Below are 15,128 nucleotides of genomic sequence, written 5' to 3'. Positions count from 1 at the left end.
AAATTAAGATTTTTGCAAATACATTTTATTCACAATTATGGTCTATTTTTGTTTCAACATCTCAAGACAACACACAGCTTTTTTCATAAAGCTTTTTATTTATTGATTTATTTTGAATGAAAGGAGTCCAGTTGGTGGAGGTAATGCACCAAAAATTTGCTTACGAACCGCCATAAATACCAAAAAGTAGTGTAGTAATAATAGTAGTAGTAGTAGTAGTCCACGGTGAGGGGGCAGTAGTGAGCTATTGCAGCGTCAAGGGTGCCAGGTTAAAAAAAAGAAGAAACGCAGTAACTCCGATGGTGTTTGCAGTAATACTTTCACTTGTGAGCATAGTGAACCCTTTACCGCTGCGTAACCGCTGGCGTCAGATGTTGAATTAAAGGTTTGTTGTTTGAGTTGAGAAATATGTAATACACACGTCGTAGTACGGGGTCATGTCGTTATTTGGGGTGTGAGATTCGTTACACTTCCCCTTTTGCTATGATGCTAACAGCTGGGTTTGCTAACAACATTGCGAATGCACTGAGCCAGATATACAAGGCTGTTCTCATTTTTCCTCTCAGGTTCGTCGTTCTCTGAGGTGTAAAGAATACACTATACAAGTGTCGCTACTGAAGGAACCAAGACCATCTCCATCTCCTCATCAGTAAGTTAAAACAGTGCAGTTGTGGATTATTTTACAATCAGAACATCTAGGACCTACCGCACTTTATCTATCAGGGAGTTGCTGCCTTGACTCATGTGATGTTTTGTCTGTTATCCCTCTTGTTTTTCTGTTATTTCCTGTTGATTGGTGAAATATTACATTTTTCAAGCTTTACCACATATCAGAAGACTAGGGGAATCACATTGTACCTCACGATACTATACAACATGCAGTACATAGTCCATGAAGATATATCACCAAATCGATACTCCTACAGGAGACCTGTTGCTGGAAGATCCATTTATCATAAATAGGCTTAAAAAATACAAGTAACTCCATCTATATTAATATAGATACCAAATAAACCAAACTAGATGTGTTAAACTATGGGCACTGTCAACTCATGGCATGGTAAGGTTTTGAATTTAATCCCTGCTTCAGCCAAACTTTGTTCTATGTGGATTTCGTAGGATCTTCTTGTGCTATAGGCTTATGCATAATTGACTTCAAATTACTAAAGAACTGTATTTTCAATTAATTTTGTTTAATAGGTATAATAGGTGTCATGTCCTGAAGTGGCTGACACATGTAGATTTAAGAACCAGAAAATAAAAGCAGACGTTTTCAACTGTCTTTTACTCGTCTTTTGATCTTTAATCCATTTGTCTCTATTCTCAAGCAAAATCTAAGCAGTTGGTGTTGGGACTGTTCATTGTCAGGATTAGGAAGTAAAATAGAGAGCCTGTTCTCTTGATGATTAGAGATGACAAAGTTGCTCCCTCGTATTGCAGAATCATGTTTGAGAAGAAAATGTCTTTCTTGCAGTGGCATACCGACATAATCGAAGGATAAGAGAGGCATATGAAAAACGTTTTTCTGGAATGGATACAAGAGAAGTAAGTCAAGTTTTTCTTACATAGTCAAGATATATCAGTTTGAATTTGTTCACACAAATTTAGTTTTCTGTCATTTGGCTTAGTTTCTGCCCCATATATCAAACAAGTTGGGCAAATAAGCCCAGAACAATCTCTTGCTTTGTTTCTTAGTTACCACTGTGTCCTGAAAGTGAGCTATTGTGATGAGACACCAATCAGAAGATGGATATGTACTTTGGGGAGGGGAATATTTATTCTCTTCGTTGCTGTGTGCGACCACTAGGACTATAAAATGAATGGCACAATAAACTGCAATACAGCCAACAATTTTTTTGTATGTTTGCAATTTTTTGACAACATGGTGTGATTAAATTCTTCAGTGCTGCAGAAATTCACTGGACCAAAAATCTGATCAGTCCTCCCAATTGTGGATCATATCACAATCACAATATCCCTCAAAGTATCTAGTGGTCACTAACTTTACAAACTTTAACATTAGAGTATGAAGCGGATTTGACATCTCCAGTTCTAAATTTGTAAAGAGTATGCCCTCAGCTTCAGGTTGATACAGACTGCACTAAATCTTGGAGCAAATATAACAAGTGATACGGTGTCTACTCAGGTGACTGTTCATCGACTCGTCAGTATTGTTGATGGGAGGAACCGAATGCCTCGGCAAGAGGTGAACTATGACAGACGGTATCAAGACAACCAGTGGTGCAGTGGAAATCGAAATTACCATGATTCTCGTGAATTCTGTGACGACGGCTATTACCATTCCAATGACACTTACTGTGAGGAAAACCCCAACTATCTCAGTTTTTGCGGAAATCCCTCGCCTCCAGAAAATGTAAGAATAACTTGTACCTGCATGGTTTGTAAATGAGTATTATTATTATTTTAATTATCAATAAATAAATAATCAACAGATGGATTAGCAATGTGCATGACAAACTAATGTATGTCATACATTTCATGTCGTCATGACTAATTAAATAAGCTTCTAGTTCCCATTAGTATTTCCAAATGTAATTGTTGTAAATGTTATTATGTTTTCAGGAGGGCCATCATCACCCCCATCAGTTTCACAACAGAGAACCAAGGTAGAGTTTTTGGCAGCTGTCACTGAATTGGTTGTGTAATGCATCATTTGACCACTAGGAAGAGGTAGAGGTCTGTGTTCTGAAAATATTGGCTTGATAGATACTGTATATTGGCCACTGCATATCCCATTCTTTCTATGTAATATCATTGAGAAAAAAGTTTAACCAGCATAAGCATTCAGTAATTTAAACAATTTGATTATTTTCCCCAGTGCGCCATGAGATATAACATTTTATGATTGGAAAAGTGTTGCATTGGCAGAAAAGTCATGGTTCATTTAATTTATTTTATTAAGCATGTATCACTTATCTGTGACCCCCAATACTCTTAAACTAAGCTCAATAACTTAACCAAACATGAAGCAGTGTAATCCAGCAGTTAAAAGTCCTACACCAACATTCTTCTTACTTTAAAGTTTATAGTTTATAGGCCCAGGCCTCCTTTTTCCAGGAGTCATACCAGGCTAGAGAGAGGGACAGACAAAGGGCACTAGTGTCTACTCACTCAGCCAAACAACTCCACCCCCACCCGCTACCCCACCCTGTGAGGAAAAACAGCTGGACCACTCCCTCTTCAGTCATTCAAACACATACATACACACATGTCTCGGATATTCTGATCAGCATACACATTCTGGATTAAATAAAATATATGGAAATTACAGTTCGCCAAAGTGAAATTGTTTAAAAATCTGCTGCGTATTGGTCAAATTATTTCCCCCGTCTTCATTCACAGCGTTATACCCTGGTTTTAAAGAGCGTAGGGAAGTGTAGAGTAGTACACTTCTCCAAAATATCACATAATCCATCTTTGACTGTACATTTTGGCTCGTATAGTATACCATTGTTCTTGAGATTCTTGTGGTATCACTATTTGTATGCGCTGCAAAAATGACCGCTCCCTACAAACAGTTTCGCACATGCCCTCGTGGGTGATTTTGAGGTGATGGTCACATTTCATTGATGCAGTGTCTGTGACGGTGCTTTCATACATTCCAGATTGTTTTGGATGCTCACGCTGGTATACTGGAAATAGACGTATAATGTTTCAGGCTCAAGTTGCATACGTTTCAACATATATTGAAAAAATCATTTGTGCTTCCACATCTCCTGACAAGAGCCAGCTGATTGCCTACCCATTCTAATGGATGAAGTCTATCTGTAGGATTAATTAATAATCAAGGTGGTTCAGAATCTAATGGGACAGTATTGGTGAAGCGTCATGGGCTTCGTGGCTACACCAGCTTATAATAATAACTGTTTATTATTAGAGCTGAAACAATTCATCGATTATTAATTGATTGCTAAATGGATTGTCAACTATTTTGATAATTGATTAATCGGTTTGAAGCTTTCTTCATTATTAAAACAAGTTTGCTCCACATAACAAAGAAATCATTAAAATTTTATCGTTTTGGTTCATGGACAAAACGAGACATTCAAGAACGCTGTCAATTCCAGGTTTGACAAACTGATCAAAGTTTTTTTTCAAACATTTTCTGACATTTTATAGACCAAACAATTAATCGATTATTTGAGAAAATAATCATTAGTTGCAGCTCTAGTTCTTATTTCCTCCTTCACTATTTTTTGCATACAACCAATCAACAAAAATCGGAGAGCTTGTTTAATTATTGAAAAACACTCCAACCCCAATTACTCGATTATTCAATGATTTGGTTGACAATTAATGAAATTATCGATTAATCGATAAGACGTGAGCTTTAGCTAAATAAAGTACACAACCTTTATGCATCATCCTTTGATGTTAGTTTTGTACTGCGTGGAAGGCAATTCAGTGTTGCAGCAAATGGCAGGCCACTTCAAACACAGCATGAGTCGTAAAAGTTTGAGGCCTTGTTAGACCTGCTCTTTGTTTGAGATGTGGCCTGAGTTCAGGCAGAGGTCATGACAACCAGGTGCTTCTGGGTCATTTATACCTGAGAAACTAAAGGTTGTTCACAGATGACTCTTTCTTCGAGTGTAGAGAATCATAAAAAAAACAAAGTGCAGTGGAATTACACTATGTAAGCTATCATATTTTTAATAACTACTGAGAAGTTCATGATTGTAGAGTGACTCCATGTGTTCATTATTACCATAGTTCTATATATAGTCATAGCTGTGCCTTCCATTAATGATGGAAGACCAAAATTGGTCCCACTGTTAGTCAGATATTGCCTGTGCCAGAGTAGATGATTGCGTCCATTTCTCAAATTGATCAGTGTGCCACAGCTCAGATTCGAGGTCTTTAAGGTTTTACCTTTATTTTATTCTGTCTCCATTATCCATTTGAAGTTGAACACTCTCTGCTTCTTAAACCAGCAATGTTGCCACAGCTTTGCTATATTGATTTACCTGTTTTTTTTTGTTTTTTTGTTAAATGTTTTTCAGAAAACTTGGCAGACCTGGTCCCAATTTCCACAACAGAGGCCGAGGGTTAGGTCCTCCTCGGAGAAAAGTGGTGGACATAAAATCCAAGTCAGTACCCTGACATACATGTGGTTTTATACTGTGTACTACAGTTAAAAACCACCAAGTCTATAAACAGGGTGGAAATGAAATCAGATGTCAAGTTTTTAAATTGTTGTGAGCGACCATTCGGTTCTGACAACCTCAGTTTATAAAGCAGCGATCGACGGTTGTTGTTTTAACTGATATTCAAACACATACATTTATTTCCCACTCTTACTGTTTAGTTTAGTGGCCCGCTTGCAGGATTTTTTCAAGGGGAAAATGTCACGCATATATGTGTATGTATATTGTATCCTCTAAATGAATTAACATTTCTGACCAAAAGCCAACACCTTTATTTCTGCCTTGTTTGCTGCACAGAACCTTTTTTAACTATATTATTTTGCAGTATTAATTTGACCTCCTGATTTGTGAACATTTTTGTAGCGGTGACCAAGACTTCAGGATCTCTTCTACTATCATCACACGGGATCGCTCCCCTGCAAGAAGCAAAAGCTCTGGGTCAAACACCGGCAACAAGAGTTCCACGCCTGAAAACGACCAGAACCACACACCCCAGCAGGCCCAGCAGAAACGTACGTTTTGAGTCACAACCTTGCACTGCGATCAGCGTTAATGAAGTCCTAATGGAGCAGACATTGAGCAAATGCATATCAATACAATTTTTCAGACTGTAGTGCCCCTCCAGTGGTTCTGCACAGCACATAATGAGGGGACTGTTTATTTTAGACTTATTTATGTGATGTTGCTTTTTTCATTTCATGCAAGCAAACTGTATGGAATTCTCCAAAGCCATTTCAGACCTGAAATCCTGAAATGTCAAGAGATTTGGATTCTTTATTTCTTCTTAATTTACTGTTAACATATGATGAACTCAGCGGTACCATGTCTGGGTGAGACACTGTTTACAATAGCAGAAGATTCTCTGGTGGACCCAAGCAAGGAGATGGTGCCTGGCTTGAGTGTATAGGAAGAAGGACGCTTCTTCTCGTTCTGTGGACTCACATGAGCAGGAAAACTCTCCAAATTGACTTCTGAGGACATGCATTCACACTTACCCCTCTGCAGAATGTGCAGCCTTTAGTGCATGTCTGGAAGTAGCAAAAGAGAGGCAGAGAAAAGGTCATACACAAGGAGCAGTAATAATATTTGTTTGATCTGCAGCACTAGTTGACCGAATGACATTCCATAACATAACACTAAACTACCTGTCAGCCTGTGGTTGGCTACAGCATGGAAGACCTGAAAGAGCACAGTAATGAGATTGCTAGTAGCTGGTAAAGCTGCAAGTTTACCTTTTATCCCATACAGTGTTTGTACTTGCAGCTGTCGCTTAATGACAGCCAGAGAGAGAGAAGGAGAGAGAGGGAGACCTCATTTTCCCATTTGAAACATGTGTATAATTATAATGTGCAAAGGAATTAAGCCGTTCCAGGTGAAGCATCTGGTTTTAGAGGTGTAGTGTGAGGGTCAAGGTATGCTGAAACACGTTAGGATGTTAATTACACCAACACCAGCCTTTTTTGGAAGGCTGGGAAAAAGGATACCCTTGGTTTATTGGAATGGTTTTGTTTTGGATTCGGAACGTGACCTTTTTCTCCACTGAGAAAGTGATTGATGGTCATATTTTTGTTTAACAGGCCCCAGATCTTTAATAAATGAACAATAGTAAGAAATTGATGTGTTCACATTTTTACAAACACTTGCATCAGAATAATATGATGTAAGCATTGTTATACAACAGAAGGAAATAAGTGTCGGTAGAAATCAATGTGGAAAACTTGATTGCTTTGATTTCTTGGATGCATAAACAAATTATTGCTACAGCCCTGTATTGTACCACCCTTTGAAGTTGCTATAAAATAGCGAGAAAGCAGTCGTACCTCCCCCTCCGCTTCCATCTGGGTTATTAATTAGGACAGCAGAGCAAAGCATACAAAAACAGGGTTTTGGCGATGGTGTGTACATATACTAGACTGTGCCACCCAGTCACTCGTTGACTGTTGGGGAGTAACACTGCAGCTGCTGCAGCATATTATGCTACACTTTTCTAAGGCTTTTTGGTGGGTACAGTTGAAGGAATTTGGGGCCTTGGTGAACTGGAATTTTGCTGTGAAAACTGGCTGCTATGTGAATACTATTTTAGGTGTATTTCTATCAAGAGGCCCACAAACTTAAATCTCTCAATAACTAATGTCCCTGAACATTAATCCCAAAAAAGCTATAGCCAGGAAACTTTCCCAGGGGAGAGAATCCTTGACAAAACCCTGCTGTGTTGAGTTTTTCATCTTTTTAAAGAAGGAATACCCTCTGTACTGCTCCATGTAACAGACACTAAGAAATATATATTTTTTTCAGGTTCACAGAATTAAGGACTTTCCTGCTTGAAACTACTTAATTTACTTTTTGTCTGTACACCGTGAGAACTTTTGAAGAGCAGCTGACTGTTGTGAATAATTATCCAGTGTCCCATATTTGGTATAAACATGTTTTCCTTTTGACACAGTGTCAGGTATAGGTTTGTTTTAGCCTCAAACACTGTTTGTGTGTGTGTGTACGCCATAGTCCCATTCAAATGTGTCCGCCAAGTTCACTCCAGTAACAATGGGAGAAATAAATATATAAATCTAATAACTTGACCATATTTGTCTGTTGTAGACACATTGGAGCCAGCAAAAGGAATGCTATTTTAATTAAAGCACTGACAAACTCCTTAACCACTGTTGTGTGGGAGGCTAGAACGTAGAAGTAGTAAAACATTTTTTAATACATTTCAGCTGCCGCATCATGTCTTGGCATTAGCTGGTTCAGAATAAGTAATTGATTATTTAATGTTTCACAGTAGAAAGTAATTGTTCCCTGCTGTATTTTCAGAATTGCATGTTTTGGCCTTTTACCGTCATTAGGAGAACTGTGCACTGTGCATTCGTCCCAGACCACCAACCCATCAGTATGCTCCCCCAGGGTTTTAGGACTGAGAAAAACGAAATAAAACAATGCTATGGTTACCCTCATCTATTCCTCAGACCGCCCCTTTTTATACTTGTTTCCCCCTTACCAGAACATTTTATTTTCCACAAATAATTGATTGCTCTATGTTCCATTCATTTCTAACTCTGTTGATATTTTCCTCTCCAGAAAAGCACAGTGTGCCAGTGAGCATCACTCCCAGTGACTCTGTGAAGGATTCTCCTAACAGCTCAGAAGCTTCAAAGGTAAAATGTGTGAATAAAATTAAAATAAAATTACTAGGTACCACACATTGATCCTAATTTAAAAAAGATGGAATAATCTGGTTCACTTACACAGCTATACTATAATAACATGCTATTACCGTTGTTACAGTTCCATCAGCTCCTAACCAGGACTATCACAAGTAAAAGTTACTACAGTAAACTAATAAAAATGGCAAACACTCTACCTTGAAACAACATAGATCATGCCTCGTTCAATTACAGGCCTAACTGACACATTTGTGCCACTGTATTCGGTACGGTCTGCTTGCTGTCGACATGTGGCATGCATAATGAGATGTGTACAAAAACAAGACCTCGACACCCGTTTAAAAAGAGAAGAGTCGTCTCTGTTTTGAAATCAGAACCAGTTTCTAAACTTGCTGACCTCAGTTCTAACCCTTAACCTTTGGCCTGCCAGGAACAAACTCCAGCATCTGTCGTGCAGCCAGAGGAGGTGGCGGTGGTGGCGGCAGCACCCAGCAAGGAGCTAAAGGTGACACAAGAGGATGATAACTCGAAGACTCTCCGGTTGGAAGCCATTAAGGCAAAGGCTCTGGAAATTGAGAAGGTAATTTTCTGCTGTAAAAAGCACAATTTTTCAGATCCATTTTCATTGGGTTTCTTACATACTGTAGAATGCTTAATTTAATTCCCAGATGATCTTTGTATTTTCTTGGAAATGGGAGAATCTGCCAATGAGTTGTCTTTTGTCTACGTGACAAACTTTTTCCTTATATTTGGTCAATAAAGGAACAATCAGATTTAGGGCTCTTTTAGAGCCATTCAGACTTATCTGGGATGTAGTGATAGGCTTCAAACTTGTCAGGCAACTTACCAAGGGCACCAGTGTGTGCACTAGGGCTGAACAATTAATCGAATTTTAATCGAAATCGCAATATGGCCTACTGCAATTTTCAAATTACAGGCGGCGCAATATTTGTTAAAGCCAAAATGTCATTTTAGATTAATAATTTTCTTGATCTATACGCATCATATTCTTCAGACTGCAGGGAACATCTTTGTTTCTACACAAATATCACACTGCGAATCATTTTAAGTATGTGAACATTTCCATTCCCACTGATATCAGGAATCATATCGCAATCACAATCGCTGTCAAAATAATCGTAATAACATATTTATTCAAAATCATTCAGCCCTAGTGTGCTCTACTGACGTTGTCGCATGCAAGTTTTGCTTTGATATCGGGGTGGATCATTGTCCAGACAACTCTTTTTACACTAGCTTCATGTTGTGGCTGAGCGTTTTGCATGTGAGCAGCACTTGTTGGTGTAGAGACGAAGGATGAGTCAGCAGAACAGTCAAACGTCTCTTGTGGCCTCCTATTTGGAGTTGCACTTCTTTTTCCCCTCCCCTTCAGAGCTCCTTCACTACAGTACCACTTATCTGTTCCCGTTAAAGCAGGGCAGGAATTGCCCTGCAGGATGCATGTGGCCCACCCACAGTGTGGTACGTCTCTTGGCATACACACACACACACACACATGCTCACCCTGCCATTTTCAAATGCTTCTACAGACGTGGTACGCGATTTTATACTGTGACATCTGCCCCATCCATCACTGCTGTGATCGCCAAACAGAGGATCAGGTAGAGGGCAGAGCTCGACCTCAGATCCTCTTGAACACATTTGAAGAGAATGTTTCATTTCACAGCAGTTACTGTAATACAAGTCTGCCACATACACAACTCCATCTTTGTTTATTTTCTGTCTTTTAAAATCCCATTTTCAGTAAGTATTTCATACTGTGTATATCAGCCTGCTAGCAGTAGCTGGCTCCTTTTTGAAAATCGATTGGTCACACCAACAAAACATTTTCGCCAAGCACATGAAATGCATACTTCTGTGGGTTTTATTATGGCTATAAAGGAACTCCGAGACCACAAACAAAATCGTTGACATGGTTAACATCATTGCTTATGACACTGCGCATAATGACATAATGATGAGTAAGTTGCTCTGTAAAACACCTCTTTTTCTCTTTTTCTTTATGGTGCAACAAATGACAAGTGGCCCAATTTATCAGTCTTTGGAGTGACCACAGAATAAATTGAAACATGTAAGCAGCTCCGTCGACAGGAATGTAAAAAAAAAACATCCTGTCAGATTGAGACTAAGTACCTGGTAGTGATTATCAGAGAAGTCTGGTTCATCATCTCAATCAGTGCAAATGAAACATATCCATTTCAACTATTGGCCCCTCCATCAAGAGGTCCGGTTTGCAGCTTGAGTGATTAAAATGGCCCTTTTAATATCCCCTAATGTGTACCAGCCCTCAAGTCATTATCCTACTTCCCTTATTATGCAGCACCCCTGCCTGCATCAGTGCTCATTTGAGCAGAGCCTCACAAAATATCAGTGTGAGTGCCTTATGCAAAATCTCACTCAAACCTCAAACCTCCAACCTCCCAACCCCCCTACAACGGTATCCAGATGCACACTCATGTCAGTATTTTCACAATTTGGACCTCCACAAACATCCGATTTGGGCACAAGCCCACTTTTTAAGACTTCTCCTTAAGGGCCTCAGTGTTTGCCGTTTCTCTTGGGGGCTCCTGGCCATCCTGTGTGGGCCCTTAGTATCAGGCTTAAAGATCAGCTCATGGTTCCAACTCTAGGGAGGGGGGAACCTCCTTCAACCTTTTTCTCACAGTATAAAGAGCACACTCGGGTCAAAAGCACCCTTCCTGTTCAAGTAACATTGGAGCAGTGTTCTCAAGAACAGTATGCTGAAGTCTGTTGAGTATTTTAATAAATGGGTGGTTATCCTCCTCTTCGAAAACAAATGTACATGCATTGTCATGTGTAATTCACGCTCGTGGTTCATAATCAACACAATTATCTTGGATCTCTTAATATGAGTTCATGAAGGTCACCTTTCCCAGGCTTTTCTTATCTTGTTAAGAATCTTAAGTGTGTGTAAATGGGGTTTAATGTAGTTAAATCATTGTCGATTTAGGCTGAAGTATGGGAAAGCTTATGTCGGTTTTGTTTTGAAAGATGTGCTAATACTCATTTAGTGAAAATGTTTATGAAAGATTAACCAGCGGGGTCATATAATCCCATCTGACATCGTGGTTGCGTTTAATTCAATTCAGAAAATGCATTACGAAAAACCTAGGAATAACCTAAGGCGGCCTGATTTTTTTTTTTTTTTTACTGTATGCAGACGGAGAACAAAACCTGTTTTGTTCAGTGAAGTTGACTGACCCTAAGCTGAGCTGCCCACACGTGTCGTGAGTCTCTCACTTCCTTGTGGTCGGCGGTGAGGCCTGTCATTATGTGAGGCCACGAAATTCGCTTGACATGATCTGCAGACATTAAAGCATCAGCCTCGGTCCAAATATCTCCCACAGTCTGGGATATTTTGGTCTGTATTTTCTTGACCTGCCTTTCTTGTGTATGTGTACAATGACAATACGCATTGTGTCAATACTTTATTTGTTGCGACGATAGCATTTAATGCATTCTCTCTGTGCCTAGTGCAGATTATTCTCATCGAGGTTAACATTATAGGAATAGAGAGATTAGTGATTATCAGTTATTGGAACATGCTGTGTTAATTGAGTCAGATAATGTTTATGGTATAGTTTTAATCTACTTTGTCCCAGTCAGAGACTCACAACAAAGAGTCTTGTTTTTATTGTTACAGGTATACTCTGTAGCCTTTGTCAACCTTAAGCTTTCTCAGCTTGACTCTTTTGTTTGCTTGTAAACAAAGAGGAGAACTGATTCCGCCGTCATTGTTCTGAGCTGAATGTCATAGTATTTTGGTCTCTGACCTCTCCTGTGTTCAAAACCCCCGCCCAATGACCTAGAAAAGACCATCTTGATACTGACCGTTCCTCAGACTGAAAATAATTTTCATAGGTCATTGGGCCACCTCTTTCCATCCCACTCTGCAACCTGAACCTCTGTGTATGTTTGGTGAGTGGGTAGGAAGTCTGTGAGGTAACTGTGTGTAACTTAACGATAGTCCGCCAATCGCACACTCTGGCATCAGGCAAATCAGAGTAATGGTGAAATGATATCGGTTCAGATTTTGCGCAGAATGCACTTGCGTCGTCTGCAGACGGTGAGCACTCAGCACATACAGTGCAGAGAAAATTACTTTCCTTAATGGCAGGTGATGGGAGTCTGTATTCATTTTAGAAAAAAGGGTAACTGAAAATACCCATTTGGCAGTGGCATACATACACTACAGCATATGTTTATCCTGTCACTCCAGTTAATACACAGATGCCTGCTCCAGACAACCATGTCATAGCTGTATTCACATTCCAAATGTCTAAATTAAACAAGGACGATATGATGATGGACATTCATAAACTGTATATTTGAGCCTTTAATAACTGTGCCTGTCATTTGCCTGCTTCATCATTTCTCCTCTCCTGTCTTGAGATAATGTCAATTTATTACATTATACAATATATGAATTTCTCTTAAAAAACCCCAAAGGGAAACTTTCATCAAGTCAAAGTTATGTGATAGTGACGGAATGGTTTTAAAATTCACCTCACACATGATCACGAGTTAGCCGAGATACACGTTATACAATGTGTGTCTAGGCAATGAAATGGCAGTTGCGGTTTAAAATTTTCCCCATAACTGACAGAACCCTGGAATATAACCATTAGACCGGTTAACCTCACATTCTGCTCAAGACTGGACACTGATTAAAGGCGACAGGCAGTGTTTTTCCTGTCAAAATTACCCAAACCGATGCCTTTCTTTTATTGCATTTAACAAAAAGTCAATGTTAAATGAGATACTGTCAACTAATTTTTGTTCTACAATAAAGGCCTGCACACAGTCCTCATTCCTAAAATAGCTGTGTACTGTGGGAAGTCCAACATGACACAGATATAATGTAATATTTCTTGTAGTTTTATTTGATTTTGTAACAACTTGTTACATAAAAGATGTTTAAGAGAACTGAAATGACCATTATTTATGTAGCTAAATATACTGTATAGCTATATACAATATATTTGCCTGTTTGAATATGTTATTTAAAAATTCTTCTCTAGTATTGGAGTGTTTTTTTAAGCGCAGAAAACCCATTATTTCTGCCCCAGTAACTCTGGGTTGCATTAAGTTCAGCACTGGAGTACCCGGTTGTCACCGTGTGCCCCCTGACCAACCAAGTGTAGCCCTAAATCTTTCTGCAGTCTCAGCATAGGGCCCCACGTTAAGCCTTTTTCTCCCCAGGTGATAAAGATGTTGTGAGCTTGCACCTGGGACTCTAATAAAGACCTTAACAGCCGTTTTTTGGCAGTAAAATCCGAGAGGGTTGTGAGAGATTGTTACAATGAGCTGTGAAAGAATGCAATAGCACCAGTAACATACTCTAATGCCTCATGTTTCTTTGGCTACGGGTGGACAAGCGCTGCTATAGGCTGTGTACACACATTCACACACCTGTTTTCAAGGAATATAAACTAAAAGTGGGTTCTTACAAGGATTCACCTGTAGAGTTCAAAGAACTGCTCACTTGTACACGACGGCTGTTCGAATTACTGCTTTATGGGCCTTTTAAATAATATAACTATATCATAAAGTTATGGATGGTTATGGATTTCACTTACAGTTTAATGCATTTAACTGTTCTTATTGCCGCTGGCGCGCAAGAACATGCATGTGTAAAAGTCTGTGTATGCACTGCAGCTGTGGGTAGGTGAGATTTTCTTCATAACTTATGTTGTTGATTATCAGATGGAACAAACAAAATAGTTGTTTCTAGTTCCAGGTAAATAAATTGTTTTAATAATGCTGTAAATGTGTTGAGTCTTTTGAGTGTGGACAAACCCATGAGCAATGCTTTTATGATCGATGTTTGTCTATGCTTCATCATTAATTGTATAGTTATAAATGATTATTATCACTATTGACACAATTATTTTATGTGCAGCATTACAGGCAAGACTGTGAGACATTTCGCATGGTTGTGAAGATGTTGGTGGCAAAGGAGCCCAGTTTGGATAACCTGCTGCAGGCCCCACTGGATGAGAACTTGTTGGAGATAAAACGGCGCTGCCTGGACTCACTAAGGCACTTTGTCAAAGAGCTGGACGAGTCTGGAGAGCAACCGGACGCCTCGGCAAAAGCTGCAAGTCTCAAAACACAGGAGTAATAATATGGAGTCTTAAAATATGGTTTCTAAAATGGTTAGTAAATATTTTTTTGTTTTTTTTAATATAGAAGCTAGGAATGATTGACCAAAAACACCCATTACTGTCATAGAGAAAGGACATGGTGCAACATACATGATTGCAGTTACAAAATGAATGTTACTTTTAGTATTTTTGGTGTGAAGTCAAAGGAATGGATCTGTATAAAGGTAAAGGCACAACATTTACCTTCATATAGATCTTCCATGAGACCTGTTTTGGTAATATGTCAGATAGTATTACATTTTTAAGTTCGACCTTTTTACAAGCCTAGGGGGCTTTGTTTTATTTTACAGGACTTACAGAAATTGTGAACCGAATGATCAAATGTTCTCATCATAAATTTCTACTTTTAATAGTCTTCATTTATATAGCATTCAAAGAAGTATTAAACGGTTTAAATGTTAAGCATTTGTTAAGCATCCTTATTATGTATAGCGACGACCATGCGTTCTATATGTACATCATACGTTCATGCCATTTTTAAGTTCAACTGAATACTTGATATTATTACCTACTCAAGTTGTTTGTAAATAAAAGTTCCGCCATTAAACATACCACTTGTATTAATATATTTTCTTAATACTTAATACTACAAA

At 38.8% G+C, this 15,128-nt stretch overlaps 1 protein-coding gene across 1 annotated transcript; it reads left to right on the top strand.

Moving 5' to 3' along the window:
• The first annotated feature begins 291 nt into the window (after window positions 1–291).
• Window positions 292–15,067, top strand: LOC310930859 (uncharacterized protein). The gene is made up of 10 exons (XM_083893913.1): window positions 292–385; window positions 567–649; window positions 1,475–1,545; window positions 2,147–2,374; window positions 2,584–2,627; window positions 5,022–5,108; window positions 5,529–5,677; window positions 8,241–8,317; window positions 8,757–8,906; window positions 14,271–15,067. Coding segments are annotated over exons 2-10 (1,029 nt in total). The 5' UTR covers window positions 292–385; window positions 567–648; the 3' UTR covers window positions 14,493–15,067.
• Window positions 15,068–15,128: the final 61 nt, after the last annotated feature.

The sequence above is a fragment of the Microchirus variegatus genome, assembly GCF_963457635.1.
Source record: "Microchirus variegatus genome assembly, chromosome: 8".
Lineage (NCBI taxonomy): Eukaryota > Metazoa > Chordata > Actinopteri > Pleuronectiformes > Soleidae > Microchirus > Microchirus variegatus.
The sequence above is the reverse complement of the archived record's forward strand: the minus strand, read 5'-3'. Positions and strand labels throughout refer to the sequence as shown.